This window comes from Grampus griseus (genome assembly GCF_964374135.1).
Source record: "Grampus griseus genome assembly, chromosome: 2".
Classification (NCBI taxonomy): Eukaryota; Metazoa; Chordata; class Mammalia; order Artiodactyla; family Delphinidae; genus Grampus; species Grampus griseus.
Genome location: NC_139018.1, coordinates 164,238,003 through 164,258,131, shown reverse-complemented (window position 1 = coordinate 164,258,131; position 20,129 = coordinate 164,238,003). Strand labels below are relative to the sequence as shown.

The following is a 20,129-nucleotide window of genomic DNA, read 5'->3' as shown; positions in this document are numbered from 1 at the left end:
GACATTCAAAATAAAATTACAGACTATTTGGAAAAGAGCAAAAATGAGGAAACATTAAACCTGTGAGATGCAGGCAGAGTGGTAATTAGAAAATATTTACATACTTTTTATTTTTTTTGGCCGCACTGTGAGACGTGTGGGATTTTAATTCCCCAACCAGAGATTGAAACAGGCCCTTGGCAGTGAGAGCACGGAGTCATAACCACTGTACCACCAGGCAATTTCCGAAAAAAATTTATGGATATAAAGGCATATATTAGAAAAGATGAAAGATTAGAAATTAATAAACAAAACATCTAATCATTCAAGAATCTAGAAAAAGAATAAAGTAATCCACAGAAAGTAATTAAGAAATTTAAAAACTAAAATTAAAGCTATAAAATTATTTTAATCAATAAAACTTTTTTTTTGAAAGGAAGAATAAAATACTTGGAATTCTGTCAAATAAGCTCAAGAAAAAAACAAAAAAAAATACAACTTGAAATTGTACATAACTCCAGGTATAAAAGATATTAATAATTTACAGGAGATTACTATGTAGAAATTTATATCAATAAAATATAAAACCTAAGTGGATAATTTTCTAGAAACATGTATCTTATCAAAATTGAGTCCAGAAAACTGAACAGGTAAATAACTACCCTCCAAACCCACACATAGACACTCTGACAAGAGGGTTTTATGAGTGTTTTCTGCTATACCAGATGAACAGATGGATCCTATTTTATTTAAATGTGATAGGAAAAACATGTAAAGTTTCAAACTTATCTGTTACCAAAACTATGTAAGACTTGTTAATAAGAATATCATTATAAACCAATCTCACTTATGAACATAGGTATACTAAAATGTTAGTAACCAAACGAGCAGATTGTTACATGTGTAATGTAATACATCACTGGAAGAAAAAAAAAAAGATTCCATTGACAAACGGGAGGGAAATAAGCAAAATTCTTAGAAGTAAACCTAACAAGAAATGCAAAGTCCTATACGAAGGAAATATAAAATTTTACTAAAGGTAATTTTTTAAAAATCTTAAATAGAGAGAGAGAGAGGTGTGCTTTGGTGAGAGTCTCCATGTTGTGAACTTGTAATGTTTCAGTTTAGTCTGCACATTTAATGCAATCAATAAGACAAGTTTATTCTCAAGTTCATAAGAAAGAGAAAATGCTTAAGTACGGATAACGGATTACTGGAATTGCAGAGTCAAAAAATATTCCCGTTTAAGTGAAAATTTTAATCCTAGTATGTATACCCATTTACATCTATCTATAGAGAATAGTCTACTAAATACATGGTGTTGGACATCGCCTCTTACCACGAACACAAACTCCAGAGGAATTAAAGAGCTGTAGATGTTTCTTTAAAAAGATGGAACCATGCAAAGAAAATATAAATATTTTTATAATCTTGGAGAAGAGAAATGGACAAATTTGATTATCTAAAAATGTAATAGATCTTCAAAATAAATGACCCCTTAAAGTTGAAAACTAGCAGTAGACTGAGATAAAATATTTGGAACACATGCAATATATAAAGGATTAATATCCAGAATAAAGCACCACTACAAATCAATAAAAAATCAGAAAGACTCTGAACAGACAATGCACAAATTAATAAATACAGTCAGTGTAGTGCGTGCTGTGCTGTGCCCTAGTCCTGAAGGATTTATTCCCCCAGCTGCTGAGAGGGTTGCTGGCTGACTGCCCTCAGCTGTCAGCCTCTCTGGAAATGACCCTCAGTGGAAAATAGTTGCCTCATCCAAGGGTATGTGCCTTCCCAGGGCAGCCTTCATCCAAGGACTGGGCAGCACAGGGGTGTAAGGGCCTGGCACCACATGCTACTCAGGACAACTCCGAAGGGCCATTCTGACTTCAGAGTTCACCAAGAGGTCAGCTGAGGCCTTACTTGTGCAGCCCAACTTTTCCCTCTGCCTGTTCCTGTCTCCCTCCCTTCCCCCATGGATGGTAATCAAAAGAGCACTCCCCAATAACTTCCTGCACCCTAATCTGCGTCTCGGCATTGTCCTCCTAGAACTTGACCTGCAACAGTCAGTGAACATGGAAAGATGTCTTACCCCAGTAAGACCCCAGTAATTCGAGAAATGAAAAAAAAATTTTTTTAAATCAAAGATCCCATTTTGCTCATTAGGTTGGAAACATTTTCAAAAACTGATAGTATCAGGGTCCGTGAGGGTGTGGGAGAAGAACATTTCATACACTATCAGAAAGTAAACGGGTACATTATCTTTGTAAAGCAATTTGCCATAACCTGTCAATTCCACCTATAGGTACCTATCTTAGAGAAATTCTGGTACCTTTGTATAAAAAGACATATATAAAGATGTTTCATCGAAACATTTTTAATAGTGAACAACTGCAAACAACGGTACGTGTGCTGGTTTATAATCTCAGCTTTCCTTCCTTTGGGGAATCACCTCTTCGCATCTCACTTAGTGCAGGTGCAGCTGTCATTTACAATAGGCCTGTGATGGTTAATTTTATGTGTCAGCTTGACTGGGCTAAGGGATGCCCAGATAGCTGGTAAAACATTATTTCTGGGAGTGTCTGTGAGGGTGTTTCTGGAAGAGATTTGCACTTGAATCAGTAGACTGAGCAAAGAAGTTCCCCCTCGCCAGTGTGGGTGGGCATCATCCAGTCCATTGAGGGCCTGAATAGAACAAAAAGGTAGAGGGAGGACAGATTTGCTCTGTGCTTGAGCTAGGACAGTCACCTTCTCCTGCCCTCAGACATGAGTGCTTCTGGTTCTTGGGCCTTTGGATTCACACTGGGACTTACCCCACTGGCCCCCTTGTTCTTAGGCCTTTGGGTGTAGACTGGAGCTACACCACCAGCTTTCCTAGACCAATCATGAGACTTCTCAGCCTCCATAATCACATAAGCCACTCTCATAATAAACCTCTTTCTGTAGATCTATATCTATACCTATGTCTATATCTATCTCTATATTTGTATCTATCCTCTTGGTTCTGTTTCTCTGGAGAACTCTGATTAATACGAGCCCCTTCCTCTATCTAGGCACAATGGCAAGCACAGAACTGAGTCCTGATCAACCACAGCAGCTCATTCACCTGTACCAGTGACAGATCCAGAGGGGTACCCTGATTCCACCATGGCCAATCTGAGACCTGGTCTGGAACTGATGGATAGACACTGGTACAGAGGAGTTAAGCCAGGGGCTGTCAGGGACCATCTTCCCTGGCCCATGAAGAAGCCTGTTGGTGAAATGAAACCAACACACACACACACACACACACACACACACACACACACACACGGGCTGATCAAGAGATGGAAGCACTGATCTTTGAAGCAATCATTCAGTCTCCACATCCAGCTATGCCTAAATCTTCTACTTCAGAAAATCAGCAGTTCCCCTAATTTTGCTAAAACTGGTTTAAAGTGTTTGTAAATCTTGCAGCCAAAAGAGTATTAACATAATTTGTTGAGCATTCATGACCATAATTAGGGGACACGTTAAATAAGTGACAGTACCTATGTACCAGGAGTCAGCAAACACTTTTTCAGTAAAGAGCCAGGGAGTAATCGTTTTATTTTAGGCTTTGCAGCTCATACAGTCTGTGTTCACCTCTGCTGCTATGGCGAGAAGCAGCCACAGACAAGATGTAAATGTTGACTGTGGCAGTGTTCCCATAAAACTTTATTCATAAAACCAGGCGGCAGGACTTCCCTGCTGGTCCAGTGGTTAAGACTCCATGCTTCCAGTGCAGAGGGCCCAGGTTTGATCCCTGGTCAGGGAACTAGATCCCGCATGCCACAACTAAGAGCCTGCATGCTGCAACTAAAAGATCTTGTATGCCGAAACTAAAAAATCCCACACGCCGCAACTAAGACCCGGCGAATACAAAAAAAAACAAAAAAAAAAACCAACCAGGTGGCAGCTGGATCTGGTCCTCAGGAAACAGTGTGCCAAGTCTTACTGTACCATGGAACCATGAAGTATTTTAAAAGTCATGTTCTTCTATAGATACTCATGTAGTAGGATAATATTTTGTGTCATAAACCCATAGCTTTTCATTCTCAGTAATTCCTTTTAACCTTTCTGCATTGGAGCCTTTGTACTTGTAGATGTTCTGCCTGAAATACTCTTTCTGCAGGTACCTGCCTGGCCGGCTCCCTTCCTCTTTCAAGGTCATGATTCAATGTTTCCTCAGGGAGGTTTTCCCTGGCAGTGCTATCTAAAATTGCAAGCACTCTCTTTCTTCCTCCCTTGCTTTGTTTCTCTTTAGTTATTTTTCCTATATACATATTCTATATTTTTCTACCCTGAATGTTCTATGAGGACAGGTCTTTTACTCTGTGTTATTCTCTATTCCAATGCTTAAAACAGAATCTGGCACATAGTAGATGCTCAATAAATATTTGTTAAATGAATGAATAAAAATGACACCATTTGGCTTCCCTGGTGGCGCAGTGGTTGAGAGTCTGCCTGCCGATTCAGGGGACACAGGTTCATGCCTGCCCCGGTCCGGGAAGATCCCACATGCCGCGGAGCGGCTGGGCCCGTGAGCCATGACCACTGAGCCTGCGCGTCCGGAGCCTGTGCTCCGCAACAGGAGAGGCCACAACAGTGAGAGGCCCGCGTACCACCAAGAAAAAAAAGATACCATTTATTGACCACTTACTCTGTGCCAGGCTCTGTGGAAAGTGCTTTATTCATTACATTAATCCTCACAACAACCGTCTGCAGTAGGTGCCACTAAATCTCTGATCTGTATCTGGGCAAGGAAAATGCTGGCACCTATTTCCACAGAGAAAGGCCAAAGAGCAGAAAATACAAAGCGAAAATCCTTGGCTTTTCCTTCCAGACAGAATAGGTCCTTGAAACTCAGAGAAGGTAATCATCTTGAAAGCCAGGGCATTTTCTTCAAGGGCATTTTAAAAAATAAGAAATGTGAGGTTTTCGTGTAACCAAAAGCCAAGTATCCAAAGGACTTGAGCATAAAGGTTATCCTTAAATGATAGTTGGGGATGAACATATGCCTTTTAGAGAGAGATGGGGAAAAACACTTCTGGTGTAGCCTGGAGATTTTCTCAGAGTAGAAGAGCAGCAGAATCCGTCCCTGGTAAGGGGTAGGAGTCCCAGATCAGAGAAGGTCCAGGCCTTGATGACTGGGTGTGTCCCAGGAGGCTGAGAGCCTCACAGAGAACAGCCAGGGAAAGACCAGGGCATGGAGCAGTGCTGACTGATTGAGGCTCCAGGGGGAAGGGCCAGTAGCCCAGAGCCCAGGGGATTCTCTTAGGGAGCCTGGATGGCTGAGGGGGGAAGGGTAGGTGTGAAGGGAACTGGAGTTGGGCTGGGAAGTTTCCTGACCGCAGGGGCCTAAGTAGAAGAGACTGTGCTGTGAGAGGGGTCATCTCGGTGGACACCAGGAGAAGGGGATGCCCACAGTGCATCAGTGGTCCCCAGGCCACAGCGCATAAGCCCCCTGTCCCCATCCCAAGTCACTCCTAGGAAGAGGGGAATTGACTTTCACTGACGATTTACATACTGGAGACGGAGAATAACTCAGAGTTGACCGAGTTTATCCAGAAGGGACTCGACCAAGTTCTCTGCGGCTCAGCTAAGAACTGAGCTAAAAGCTAAATGAAGTACACAATGGATTAAGAAAAAAGACAATTTTGTATACATGAGATTTGTGATAATGAGATCAGTCCCTGTTACTAAACTATGGAAAGATCTCCAAGGCATAGTGTTAAGAAGAAAGGAAGCAAGTCGTAAAACAATATGTAAGGTATATTCCCCTTTGCAGTAGTCTTCCCCACTTTTATCCTCAGTTTTGCTTTTTGCCATTTTAGTTACTCATGGTCAACCTGGGTCCAAAAATATTAAATGGAAAATTCCAGAAGTAAACAATTCATATGTTTTAAATTGTGTGCCATTCTGAGTATCGTGATGAAATCTTGTGCCATCCCACTCTGTCCAGCCCAGGCCTTGAATCATCTCTTTGTTCAGCATATCCGGCCAGCTAATCACTTGGTAGCCATCCTGGTTATCAGATTGACTGTTGCATATGGCAGTTCTTGTGTTCAAGTGACCCCTGTTTCACTTACTCATGGCCCAAAGAGCAAAAGAGGATGCTGGCAATTCAGATTATGCCAAAGAGAAGCTGCAAAGTGCTTCCTGTGAGAAGGTGAAAGTTCTCAACTTAATAAGGAAAGAAAAAAATCATATGCTGAGGTTGCTACGGTCTACAGTAAGCACAAATCTATCTGTGAAATTGTGAAGAAGAAAAAAGAAACTCACGCTAGTTTTGCTGTTAACACCTCAAACTGCAAAGTTAAGGACACAGTGGGTGATAAGGGCTTAGTTAAGGTGGAAAAGGCGTTAAATTTGTACAATAATATTTCTCAAGAGAGAGAGAGACCACCGTCACATAACTTTTATTACAGTAGATGGTTGTAATTGTTCTATTTTTTTTAATGTATTTATTTACCTATTTATTTATTTTGACCTCCTGTTACTTCACATCCTCACCAGCATTTGGGTCTGTCAGTGTTCCTAATTTTGGCCATTCTAATAGTGCAGTGGTATTTTATTGTTGTTTTAATTTGTATTTTCCTGATGACATATGCTATGAAGCATCTTTTTATATGCTTAATTGCCTGTCTGTATATATTCTTTGGTGAGCTGTCTGTTAAGGTCTTTGGCCCATTTTTAAACTAGGTGTCTACTTTCTTATTGTTGAGTTTTAAGTGTTCTTTACGTATTTTGGATAACAGTCTTTAATCACATGTGCCACTTGCAAATATTTTCTCTCTTCAAATGCTTTTTCCCCCAGTTTTGTTGAGATATAATTGTCATACAGCATTGTATAAATCTAAGATGTACAGCATAATATCAGTAATGTGACTTATGTTCGTCATGAAATGATGATCACAGTAAGTTTAGTGAACATCCATCATCTCATAGAGACACAACATTAAAGAAATAGAAAATAATTTTTTTCCTTGTGATGAGAACTCTTAGGATTTACTCTCTTAATGTTCGTATATAACATGCAGCAGTGTTAATTATATTTATCATGTTACATTACATCTCCAGTACATATTTATCTTACAACTGGAAGTTTGTACGTTTTGATCACTTTTATCCAATTCTCCCTCCCCCGACCCCCTACCCCCCCACACCCCCCCAACCCTGGTAACCAAAAATCTGATCTGTTTTTTCTATGAGTTTGTTTGGGTTTTTAAAAATTTATTTATTTTATTTATGTACTTTGGGCTGTGTTGGGTCTTCGTTGCTGCTCGCGGGCTTTCTCTATTTGTGGTGAGCGGGGGCTACTCTTTGTCGTGGTGTGCAGGCTTCTCATTGCGGTGGCTTCTCTTGTTGTGGAGCACGGGCTCTAGGCACGTGGGCTTCAGTAGTTGTGGCACGCGGGTTCAGTAGTTGTGGCACGCGGGTTCAGTAGTTGTGGCGTGCAGCCTCAGTAATTGTGGCTCGCGGGCTCTAGAGCGCAGACTCAGTAGTTGTGACGCCTGGGCTTAGCCGCTCTGCGGCATGTGGGATCTTCCTGGACCAGGGCTCAAACCCGTGTCCCCTGCATTGGCAGGTGGATTCTTAACCACTGTGCCACCAGGGAAGTCCCTGTCTGTTTGTTTTTGAAGTATAATTGACTTACAAAATTATGTTAGTTCCTGGTACACAACATAGTGGTTTGATATTTCTATACATTTCAAAATAATCACCACAATAAGTCTAGATTTGATCTGTCAGTGTACAAAGATATTACATAGTTACTGACTATATTCCCTACACTGTACATTTCATATCTGTGACTCATTTATTTTGCAACTGAAATTTCTATTTTATTATTAGTTATTGTTGTTATTCCCTTACTGTGCCTAATGTATAAATTAAACTTTATCATAGGTATGTATGTGCAGGAAAAATCATAGTATGTACAGGGCTCAGTACTCTCCACGGTTTTGGGCATCCACTGAGGATCTTGGAACACATCCTCCAGCATAAGGGCACATTACTATATACAAATGGGAGCAGAGGGAAGTGGGAGGGGGAAGGGAGTAGGAGAGGGAGGGAGAAGGAGAAAGGAGAGGGGGATGTGGTGGACGAGTGGGAGGGAGACTTTCTCTTTTTAGTTCATGACCTTCTATACAGCTTGAACTCTTTACAGGAATGCACTTAACTACTTTTTATGTAAATACAACAATGAAATAAAGTGATGCAATGATTATGCTGCATTTTTTTTCTCTTCTACTCAAGAACCATCATTTCAGGACCACCCTCTCTGGCTCTGACCACCCAGTTTCCCTCCTTCCTCTACCTGATCCAGTGATCTTCCTCCATGTATCCCTACGGTCTCACTATAGCATGTATATAGCATTGGAAACAATTGACTCATGGATTTATCTTCTCCACTAAACTATGTGCTCCTCAAAGCAAGGATGCATCTTAGTCATGTTTGTGCCCAGAATCTTCTAGGACCTCAACACATATGTGATGAATAAGGAAAAAAATTATCATAAACCTATTTCTGACTTCAGCTTTGTCTCTGAGTTCTATTTTATCAGGTTTTAAAATATTACTATTATGATCTACTTAAAATTTGAATATGAAAGCTAAAACATAAAAAGCCTAAATTAATAAAGGGAAAGCAGCATTCTTTGTTGAAAGTTAGTTTTCTGCCAGCTCTCTAAGGAAGAGCCATGTCATATTTAAGATGAAAGCACAAATAAAGGCCATGAATATAATGAATGATCAACAATCTCCAATCTTTAAAATTCAGGCCTAGAATTTTATGTAATAATGATTTCATCTGTAGCCTCCTTTTAGTACATTTAAATATTAGCTGGCACAAAAATATTTAGGGGAATTAAAAGGTACTCTTCTGAGTCTAAGCAACCCAGGAAGTCCATCCCCCCCTCTTTAAAATGTAGGAGACATGACTAAGGCATGGCTGGGGTGACAGAATGGACACCAGATTATGATGACTGAAATTGACCAGCACTTTACAGGCTAGGCACCCAAACCTAAAACAGTGAGAAAACTCAGGCATAGAATTCTGAAATCTTTGTACAGGTAACAGGGAAGGTTCAATGGTTTTGCATATTTCTGTATAACTTTCAGGGGTACAACTGGGGTGTGAAAATGTAGGCTTCCCAGGTTTGGGAGAGTCAATAGTTTTGCATACTTCTGTATAACTTTCAGGGGTGCAATTGGGGTGCGAAAATGGAGGCTCCCCAGGTTTGGGAGAAGTGGTGTGAGAACACTGATGTGCCTAAGAGATGCCTTTATAGCACACCTCCTGACTGAGAGCTGCTTCTGCTTACGCAGGAAGCAGGAACAGCTAAGTTCAGGAACTGAGAGCAGCGAGGAGGAAGTGGAAACAACCTGGGTAGGTCTGGGAATCTCTCAGGAACCTCTCGTTCCTCTTTCCCACTTCAGTTCTTCCCCTCCCTGGCTTGCAGGACTAGACCTGCCCGGGGTTAACCAGCTCAGACCCTGGCTGCTACCAGGATAGGAAGGCTTTTGTCCTTTGTTAACTCTCAAGGCTATTGTTTTCTATCTTCCATTTGGTTCTCAAGCGCAGTGGGAACCATCCCATCTCAGACTATTGGACACAGCAGCATGAAGATGGCTGTGATCATTTTCTTTATGCTGATTTCAGGTTACATTTCTTTGGATGTGTTTCAAATATACACATCAACTCTCTCTCTTAGGTTTTCTTTAGTGTAGCATCAGTATAGCAGATACTAGATGTGAGAATTAAAAATACTTCCGTGAAAGCAGACTTTAGGGGAGATTTCCTTTTTTGTGAAGAGCAGCAGGCACTTAAACCAGGGTGCCCTTTGGTTGCAGGAATGTTAAAAAGGGCAAATGAGGCAGTGGCTGAGATCTCCCACTATGTGCCCCGTTAAGCTGAGGCCAAGTCGGCACTTCCTCCACACCCATCCACGTTAAAACACGACTGCCCCTCCTAGATGAATTTGCCCACTTTTCCCTTATCTTTATTGTCAAGATGTTAGTCCAATTCCCCGTCATCTCTTACCTGGATTCCTGTAATATTTACCTTGTTTGCCTCTCCATTTTTTTGTTTTGTTTTGTTTTGTTTTGTTTTGTTTGCGGTACGTGGGCCTCTCACTGTTGGGGCCTCTCACTGTTGTGGCCTCTCCTGTTGCGGAGCACAGGCTCCACACGCGCAGGCTCAGCAGCCATGGCTCACGGTCCCAGCCGCTCCGCGGCATGTGGGATCTTCCCGGACCGGGGCATGAACCCGTGTCCCCTGCATCGGCAGGCGGACTCTCAACCACTGTGCCACCAGGGAAGCCCTGCCTCTCCATTTTGACATTTACGTTCCTTCAATCTATTGGGTCCACAGGGATCTTTTTTTTTTTTTTTTTTTTTTGCGGTACACAGGCCTCTCACTGTTGCGGAGCACAGGCTCCCGTTGCGGAGCACAGGCTCCGGACGCACAGAGCTCCGGACGCACAGGCTCAGCGGCCATGGCTCACGGGCCTAGCCGCTCCGCGGCATGTGGGATCTTCCCGGACTGGGGCACGAACCCGTGTCCCCTGCATCGGCAGGCGGACTCTCAACCACTGCGCCACCAGTGAAGCCCCACAGGGATCTTTTTATAAACAAATCCTCAGCTTCCCAAGGGCTCCCGTTGCACTGAGAATAAAATTCAAATCCTTGCCAGGGTCTCAGTGCTGAGCCCTGCCTGCCTTGCCAACCTAGGCCTCCTGGGGTTCTAGAACGGGAGTTCTCATGCCTGATGACCCCCTCTGTCCAGGCTGCTCTCCACCCCACTGTTTACATGGCTGACTGTTTCTCATCTTTCAGGCTTATGTATCTTTTCCTTGGAGAGGATCTCCTTGACACTCTGCCTATTTTCTATCAAGGTGCCGGGTTTGTTACCTTCAGAACCCTCATCACAATCCGTAATTATAGGATTGTCTGTTTACTTGCTTCTACTCTATCCTCTCGATCTGTAAACTCTATGAGGGAAGAGGTCATACGCAGTACCTACTATGGTACCTGGCACATAGTAGGTGCAATCGATAAATAGTAGCTGCATGAACACGTTTTTTCTTAAGCGTCAATGAAAAAATAAATGTGGAAAATACCAACCGCCTTAACAACAGTCAGACTTAACTCATGCCACAGCCATAAGGGATTGGGGCAAATTCACAGGCACCCTGCAGGGTTTCCTATCTTCCTAGTAGGGTCAGGGTTCCCGTGTTTTCTGCATCTGGACACCGTGGACTTTTCCCTTAGCCGGGACCAAAATCTCAGGCGAAAATCTTCTGATTCTTCTGGTCTTTTCATTCAACCTTGACTTCTGAAGGTCACACCAATTTGTATGGACATTGTTGATCAACAAAGAATGGAACCTCCCTTCTTCCCAGAACTAAGTGCCCGGTATTCTTATTTTTGGAGGCTCCACCCACTCATTGTATCAAGCATACTGAGATGAGTTCATATCCCACATTTAATACAATTCTTTTGCTGTAAAATATATTAGAAAAGGTGGTTAGAATTTTGCTCTTAGAATTTTTGGCTATGACTGACATTTAATTTTTGATTGGCTATTATATTTTTAGGCAATCATTATGCATACTTGTAACACGAAACCTAACTCACAAACAGCTTCTGTCATGATTTTTTTTTCAAATGTTTATTTATTTTTTTAATTTATTTTTATTTATTTTAGTTTTTGGCTGTGTTGGGTCTTCGTTTCTGTGCGAGGGCTTTCTCTAGTTGAAGCGAGCGGGGGCCCCTCTTCATCACGGTGCGCGGGCCTCTCACTGTCGCAGCCTCTCTTGTTGCGGAGCACAGGCTCCAGACACGCAGGCTCAGTAGTTGTGGCTCACGGGCCCAGTTGCCCCGCGGCATGTGGGATCTTCCCAGGCCAGGGCTCGAACCCCTGTCCCCTGTATTGGCAGGCAGATTCTCAACCACTGCGCCACCAGGGAAGCCCTGTCATGATATTTTTTATATAAAATCTAAAAAACTTGTTAGTATTATGTTACGTGTTGTGCACAGTTAATAAAGTGTTTATTAGAATATTAATTTTGCAGTTTTCTTTTGGAGTATGTATTTTTTTTCCTGATTTCGAACTTTTTATAAAAAATAAAAAAATAAAAATTCATAGGCCCTATGCATTGGGGATATGATGTCTAATAGATAAAAACAACACTATTCTATTTTCCTCGTATTTGTAGCCTTCCTTTCTCTTAAGGACTTTTTGTGAACTCAGGGAAGCTTCCCTCCCCTCTACATGTAGAAAAATGGCCTGTTCCACTAAGACTTGTTTTAACAATAACTATGATAAATAGCAAGAAGTAACTTAAAAAGCTGTTCTCTTATAGAAATTGAACTACTATGTTAAATGCCGTTACTGTGTTATTTATTTAATGAGGGAAGATGGTTGCATCTTTTTATAAAAGATGGATTTAGACAATAATTTAAAAATTATTATAAAAGACATGAATTTTTACAACAGTACAATGTATTTTCTTTTAGTGTTTTACATGTATACATACACAAATACATCTTCTAATCTTAATATACAATATACAATTTTGTATCCTATTTTTTCACTTATTTTAATATCATGATTAATGTCATTACATTTTATGTGAAATTACCATTTTTATTGGTTGCATTATAGTCTGCCATAGGGATCTACTGTAATACATTTCATTGCTCTGTCAATGTTGGAAATTTCTATTTCTGTTATGAAGGTATACATAATAAAGGTATGATGATATTGGAGATTGACTCCTGTCCTCCACTCAGCTTCCTGTCTCCCAAGGGAGCGACTAAAGTCCTCTTCGTCTGCTTGGGGAGTGGAGGGGAAGGCAAAGCAGGCTGGGAAGTGGTCACCCTAGTGTTGGCTTTTTTATATACTGTCTTCCCTGTCCGATCTGCCCAAGTCAGGCCAACAAAATAACTGCCAACCAAGAAGAAGATTCCTGGAATTGCTGCCACTGTCCTGGAAGTGCCAGCCAGCTGCAGAAGCCAGAAGAATCACCATCATTTTCAAATGGGTGGACAACCCCTGCCAGCGGGTGCCAAACCACAGCCAGCTCAGGAGGCATTTGGACGGCGCGGCTAGACCCTCAGAACTCCCGGATGGCAAGCTGTGTTGCATCGTGTCAACATCTTCCCCCCGCAAAAGTAACTCATATGTCACAATTGAATTCTTGGATCCCATTTATTTGGCTGGCATTCTGGCTGAGTTTGACTGTATATGCACTTTAATAATGGTCTTCTAAAATAATACCATTTTTAATGGCAAGGCTCTGGATGACACTACAGAAGATCGAACGGCCTTGTCCCACATTTTGCTCTGATCTCTTCATAGAGCAATGGAAAGCATAACAGCTTCTGAACAGCACTAAGGAAGTTACTGAATTTATTTTCTCAAGGAAGAATTCTAATTGAATTATTAAATTGAGGAAGTATTTTTTTTTTGATGAAAAGGGTAATAAAATAAAAATTCAGAGCATCCACCCTATTTCAACCTCCATTTCTGGTATTGCGTACCTTAGTTAACATAACACTTTCACCGTACTCTTCTAGGACAGTAAATAAACTTGATTACAGTAAAAGAAAGTATTTTTTTAAAAAACTAACAACAAGCAGAAGCAAGTCAGTATTGGGAGGCTTTCAATCTTCCCAACATTTCTTTCCTGCTTCTTGGTGAACTTGGCTGCTGGAGCATTTCTGGCAGCTGTGATGGCCTTGGAAGCTGGATGAACAGCCCAACAGGCCAAATGCAAAGAGGTGGGAATGGGCTTCTCCTTGACTGACATGACCACATCCCCATCCTGAGATGGAACTTCCTTCCTCTTCTTTCTCTAGCCACGCCCCTCATCAAGACCATTGTCGATTGTTGATGGTTGGGGTGCTTCCACCCTTGATATATAAGCAGCCTGAATTAGATGCTGAACCAAAGACATGTGTATTGTTTTGTTATCACACAAACTCCAAAGGAAAACAGTGATCAAATTGCTAAGTTGTTAAATCCAAATGTGGCTAACCCTCAAGTTTAAATATTATGCCTAACCTAACCTAATTTCCCAATAAAGTATTTCTAAATGGACCCCTCCACACACAGTTCCTGGGTGTTGAATCTTGTAACTTTGATGTGAGAGATGAAAATTTCCTTTTCATTTATTCATCAAAAGTTTGCCATAGGTGCTATGGGAAAGGGAGTATGTTAGGTTCATTGGAAGCATACAGAGTGAGTATAACACAGACCCTGCCTTCAAAGAGTTTGTCTCCCAACAAGTCAGGAAATCACTTAAACTTCTCTAGATCTCCATTGTCTAATGTAGATAATCTGAGAACTGGGTTAGGTACTTTCTGAGGTCATTTCTGCAACTCTAGAACTCCTACACCACATACATCCTCTGCAGAGTACAAAGGTAGTGTGAAAGGTCATTGGCAAAAATCATCTCATGACCTATTCCTGAATGGCATTATCGTAAATGCCATTCAAAGTAAGTTAAATCACCCAAAATTCTGTCCCTTAACATGATTCTATTACAAACTCTGGTTTCTAAGAGAGTAAATCTTAAATGTTCTCACTGCACACTCACACACCCACCCACACACGGTAATTATGTGTGATGTACGTGTTAACTAAACTTAAGGTGGAAATCATATATATATATATATATACATCATCAAGTTGTTCACCTTAAACTTACCCCATGCTATATGTCACTTATATCTTAATAAGGTTGGAAAAATATTTCTGTCCTTTCAAAGCTACAGGTCTCCTCACTACTATCTGAAAATACCACGTGGATTTTCATCTCCATGCCGGCACCTCAGTCTGCCCCTAACAGGGATGACACTGTGCGCCCATCCAGACCTTGCGCCCTCCTAAGTGAAACCTCACCTGACAGTGCCCACACATATCCATCTTCCCTTCCTGTAGGTTCATTCAACACTTTGTCATCACTAAATTCAGCTTTTAAGCCTTCACAGCTAGCGTGTCATCTTCCATTATTAATATACAGTTAAACCCAATAGAGCCGTCATAGAATAAAGTGCTATGGAAGCACTGAGGTGGACGGATTAATTTCAACTAGGGGGACCAGTGAGAGCACGAGGGAAGAGATAATATTGGAGCACAATTTTTTTCATGGACAGGACCTGGTAACAGGGTTTATGTGGAGTGGTGGTGAGAGGCAATAATCAGTGATGATCCTAAGCTTTGAAGCCTGGGTCAATGAAAATTTGTTAAACGAATGAACTTGTGGTTGGAGTAACGCAGTGATATGAATGCCATTTTCAATATAATAGAAAAATGAACCAACATGTGAGATGAAGGACAATGTTGAACTTGGTTTTAGACAATTTTTAAGCTGTCTGTGGGCAATTGATGTAGAGATGTTCAACGAGGCACTTCTCTGAGGTCAGGGGAGAGTTTATGGGTCATCCACAAGTACTCTGCATTTCATCTTGTATGTATACAGTGCTGTATGATTTATAGAGTGCTTTTCAGAGCCATTGTCTACTGTTGATTTTGATTCTAACGAACATCCTATGAAGTACGTAGGGCAGGATTATAATTACCAGGCCCAGAGTAGTCCCTAAAGTGACCTTTGTGTCTGATTATTCTATTATTTTATACATTTATTTATTTTTGGCTGCATTGGCTCTTCGTTGCTGCGTGTGGGCTTTCTCTAGTTGCTGGCGAGCGGGGGCTGCTCTTCGTTGAGGTTCTGCGGGCTTCTTATTGCAGTGGCTTCTCTTTGTTGCTGATCACAGGCTCTAGGCACGCGAGCTTCAGTAGTTGTGGTGCGCGGACCCTAGAGCACAGGCTCAGTAGTCGTGGCGCAAGGGCTTAGTTTCTCCGAAGCATGTGGGATCCTCCCAGACCAGGGCTTGAACACGTGTCCCCTGCATTGGCAGGCGGATTCTTAACCACTGCGCCACCAGAAGTACCCTGATTATTCTATTATTAACACAAAGAACCTGAGGCTCAGAGAGGTTCTCTGCTCAAATATGTGGGAGAACTGGGCAACCCCACCTCTTCTCACTGCAAATTCAGGTTGTTCTTTTTTTAAACCACTAAGAGTGGTGATGGTTGAGGCTGGGGGAGCAGATAACATTTGGGACAATAGTATGAAGCAAGAGAGAAAGAATAAGAGGATGTTGGGGCAACCCTTGTGTTTAAAAAACAGTCAAAGCAAAAAGGAGCAAATGAAGGTGACCACGTGACCTGTCACTTCCCACCCTTCGAGACTCATCAAGCTCCTTAAGGGATCAGGATCTGTCATGCTTTCTTTCCCTGAGAGAACCAAGCAGGTTAACTGGTACACAGTAGGAGACCACTATACTTGAGGGGGAGTATTAATGACAATAGATATATAATGACTTGCCCAGTGGGCTGAACAGGGTTATGATTACTGGGGAAGATATAGGGACAACAGGTTTTTAGACATACTTGGAATGGCAGCTTCCTGAGGTGGTTCAGGTATTCCCAGCATTAAGAAGGGCTAAATTTAGGTGTACGTGTATGAAGACAGTGAAAAGGTTTCTGCGGAAGGTGAGTGAGATGAATTAAACGGATATAGGAAACATCGCGGAGGATTTGACATAGAAGGTGCAATTTGGGGCATGATTCTCCTGGCCAAACCAAGGGCTCTAAATGAGGAATCAGGGTCCCATCTAGGGAGGGCGTTAGTGGTGGTGGGAATGACAGCCCAGCGGCTTAGGTGGGAGTCTCCCTTCTGCATGCATGTGGGAAGGCCCAAGTTTAGGGTCCAAAAGGCCCCATGGTTAAAGGCACAAAAGGATTAATAAGTTCATTGCAGGGCTACTTTGGGAGGCGGCCAACCATGTGCCCAGGTCCTTTCCCTCGGTGCTAGGGAAGCCCTGGTCTCCACGCAGCGTTTCACGTCTCACTAGCTCTCCTGATTCTTGGCACCGGTAAGCGGCGATGCCCCGAGCCTCCTTCCTTCGCCTGACCACCGTCTCTGGGGGCTCCTCTCCTCCGATCTCCCTACTCTCCCCATCCTTCCCTCTTTTCTCCTGAGCTGCAGAAGGGATACCTTGCGGGAGTCCTCACGCTCCCCGCGCCGCACGCCCACCCCGCGGCCTCCTGGGCCGGCGGGGAGCTGCCGCCCCGAGCTCGCCTGCGACCCGGGGGCGGCCAGGCCGCCGCAGAGCCGGAGCGCGAGGGCGCAGCTTAACGGTCCCGCGGCCGCGCCTCGCGCTCCGCGCCCCGCCCGGCGGCGCCGCAGCTGCTGCCCGCCCGCCCCCTGCGTCATGACGCCGGCGCCCAACGCGGAAGCCGCTCGCGGCGCGCCCGGTCCAGCCGCGGGCTGAGCTCGGAGCCGCGGCGGGCGCGGGAAGCGGGCCGGAGCGCGAGCCGAGCGCAGCCTCCCTCGCCAGCCGGGCAGAGCGGGCACCGCGGGCAGAGCGGGACAAGAGTGCCGGCGGCCGGAGCGGGGCACGGCGCGCCGGGGCCGCCGCCGGGGGGGATGCAGCTGCCTCCCCGGGCCGGCGTGTAGAGAGGGCGGGTCCCCGGCCTCGGGAGCGCGGCGGTGGAGGGGACAGAGGCGGCGGCCATGGCGACCCCCGGCAACCTGGGGTCCTCCGTCCTGGCGAGCAAGACCAAGACCAAGAAGAAGCACTTCGTAGCGCAGAAAGTGAAGCTCTTTCGGGCCAGCGATCCGCTGCTCAGCGTCCTGATGTGGGGGGTAAACCACTCGGTAAGGGCTCGGGCTGCGGCGCGCGGTCCCTTTCCTCGTCCTCCTTGTCGTCCTCCTCGTCGTCGTCCTCGTCCGCCGCCTCCTCCTCCCCCTCCGCCCCCTGCAGCTGCTGAGGGGCGGGGAGCCCGAGCGGGGCCCGGGCCCTACGGATGTTTGCCCTCCGGGGCTGCCCGTTCGCCGCGGCGCCTCGGTGCCCCCAGCCCCGCGCCGCGCGCCCGCCCCTCGGGGCCGCCCAGGCGCCACTTGGACCCCCTAGGGACCTAGGGCCGGATGCAGGACGAGGGGGTCCCATTTGCAGTGGAGCCCTGCGGCGGGTACCAGTGTCGCCCCCGGTCCGTGCGTCCGCTTGCTGGCCGATCTGTCCCCTGCAGCCCGGGAACTGGGAAGTTTGTGCGGGGCACGACTCCTCCTGGGCTGTCACCCCAGCGGGGGCTGTTGGGGCGAGAGTCCCGGCGCTTTCTTCCTCTGCGGGGGCGGCGGGGGAGGCCGGGTCCTCCGCCGTCCGGCAGGTGTATCTGCCCGAGGCTGGGAGCCTATGAAGCCTCCCCACACAAGGCACAGGGGTGAGAATACTGGAGATCGCGGAGCTTTGGGCAGCGGCTTAGTGCTTAGGTCCTTTTTTCCCTTTAAAGGCGATATTCTTGGACGCCAGGAATCTTTTTGGCAAAGATAAAGCCAATGTAAATATGGCTCTGGTGTTTAGCATCTTCCTCTGCTCCTCTCCCGCATAGCCCTGCCGCTGTGCCCGCTGAAGAGCTGCCTGGCGGGGAGTCTTGCTCCCCAGACCTCCTCCCCCACCTTGGGGAGCCAGGCCGAAGTCGCCGACTGCGGAAGGGCGGCCTGGGGATGACAGCGGGAGGGGGTCTCGGCGGGCGCGGTGGACGGCTGTATTGAGTTGACTGCACCCGTTTGGGGGGGTTTGTTTCAGAGGTTGGAGGAGACGGCTTGGAAAGGTTAGCGTAACCCGCTAGCCCGAGGTCCTGGAGATGCGCCGCTGCGGGCTATGCGGACTGCGGTCTGAGGGTCCGAAATAGTTTCCTGCTGATCTTCCAGCGAGAAACTCTTGCAATTTTAATCTTCTTGGGATCAGGAAATCTGATAGGAGCTGTTGGCTGAGCCATGAAAGTTTAAATGAGCCTGTGAATTTTGACCATGACCTTACCCACTGCAGTCGGTTAGCTTCTGAGGAGAAGTGTACGCTTGCCTTCCGTACTTTTGATTTCGATGGATGTCTGTGGGCCCTTTTCAGCATAATAGAAATGACAGAAAACCATGTTGGATTTCGAAAGAACATTCTCGGTGTAGTGAAGAAGTTGGTTGAAATGGCTCAAAAGCATCGTATTTGTATTTTTCTTTCCCAGGCTGAGCTGGGGAAAAGGTGAAACTGTATCAGGATTGATCGATTGTGCTTGCAAGCAGTGACTGTTTTTAAGAAGGTTGAGACTTGATTATTCCTATCAGCCTAATGCCTGATCGCCTGGAGTTCATTTTAACTTCCTGATAACTTCTTGAGCAATTAGGAATGCAAGCTTTTGCAACAGCGGACACTACTGCATCAAAAACCCCCTACGTTTTATTAAAGTAAACAAAGTGTTATTTTTCCTGTGTAATAAGTGTACAGTTTAGAGTTATGTTCTAAATTTAAGTTTTTTTATTATGTTGCTGTTAGTTGCTTTTTAAAAAAATAATATTGTTAGTTCTGTATGTATGGGTGCTTTTATCTCCTTTGAAGTTCTGGTGTTTTGGTCAGGAGAGTGTCTGTGTCTGAGCGTTTAATCTAGTAAAGCAGTGATGATAATGTGCCTCTGAAAGGGTGTGCTGTCTGGGAATTAGTCCCAACTCCAGTTTACTTTAGAAAACCCTGTAATTGTGTGGTGTTTTACTGCACCCGCTTCTGTTGCTACTTTATACGTTTGAATTGCTACATTTGTTTTAGAGTTTCTTGCTAATTGGAAATATTTTGAAACTACTTAAAGCTTATTAAAATAATGTGATTTGTAGATAGTGCATTTTCTTTTGCTTTCAAGAGAAGTTAGCAAGTCTAAGTGTAGTCATCCAGAGGAGTCATTTCCATAGTATGCAGTATAACCATGTTATTCATTCAACAAATATATATCAGGCACATTGTGCTAGCCTCTGTGCAAAAGATTGCTAAAAATGCCCCTCACATTTTTGTCCAAATATTTTTATTTTTAGGGCTCGAGTTGACATAAGAAAGGTCTGTTTCACAGGCTTCTTTTTAAAAATGTTTATTTTCTTTCTTTCTTTTTTTTTTTTTAAAGAAAGGACGGGTATATAAAGATGAGATCTACACTCAGATGCCATGTGTTTCTGGTTGATTTCATTTTAGGTAACAAAGTCTTAGATAAATGTTTTCATATGACCTTG

The 20,129-nt window shown here is 44.2% G+C and overlaps 1 protein-coding gene across 1 annotated transcript in view; it reads left to right on the top strand.

Annotated features, from left to right (window-relative positions):
• Positions 1–17,514: 17,514 nt before the first annotated feature.
• Positions 17,515–20,129, top strand: part of PIP4K2A (phosphatidylinositol-5-phosphate 4-kinase type 2 alpha) — a 177,956-nt gene continuing 175,341 nt past the window's right edge. Inside the window, exon 1 of the mRNA XM_082648554.1 lies at positions 17,515–17,741. Within this exon, the coding sequence (XP_082504680.1) occupies positions 17,598–17,741 (144 nt within the window). The 5' untranslated portion in view covers positions 17,515–17,597. The remainder of the gene's footprint in view (positions 17,742–20,129) is intronic.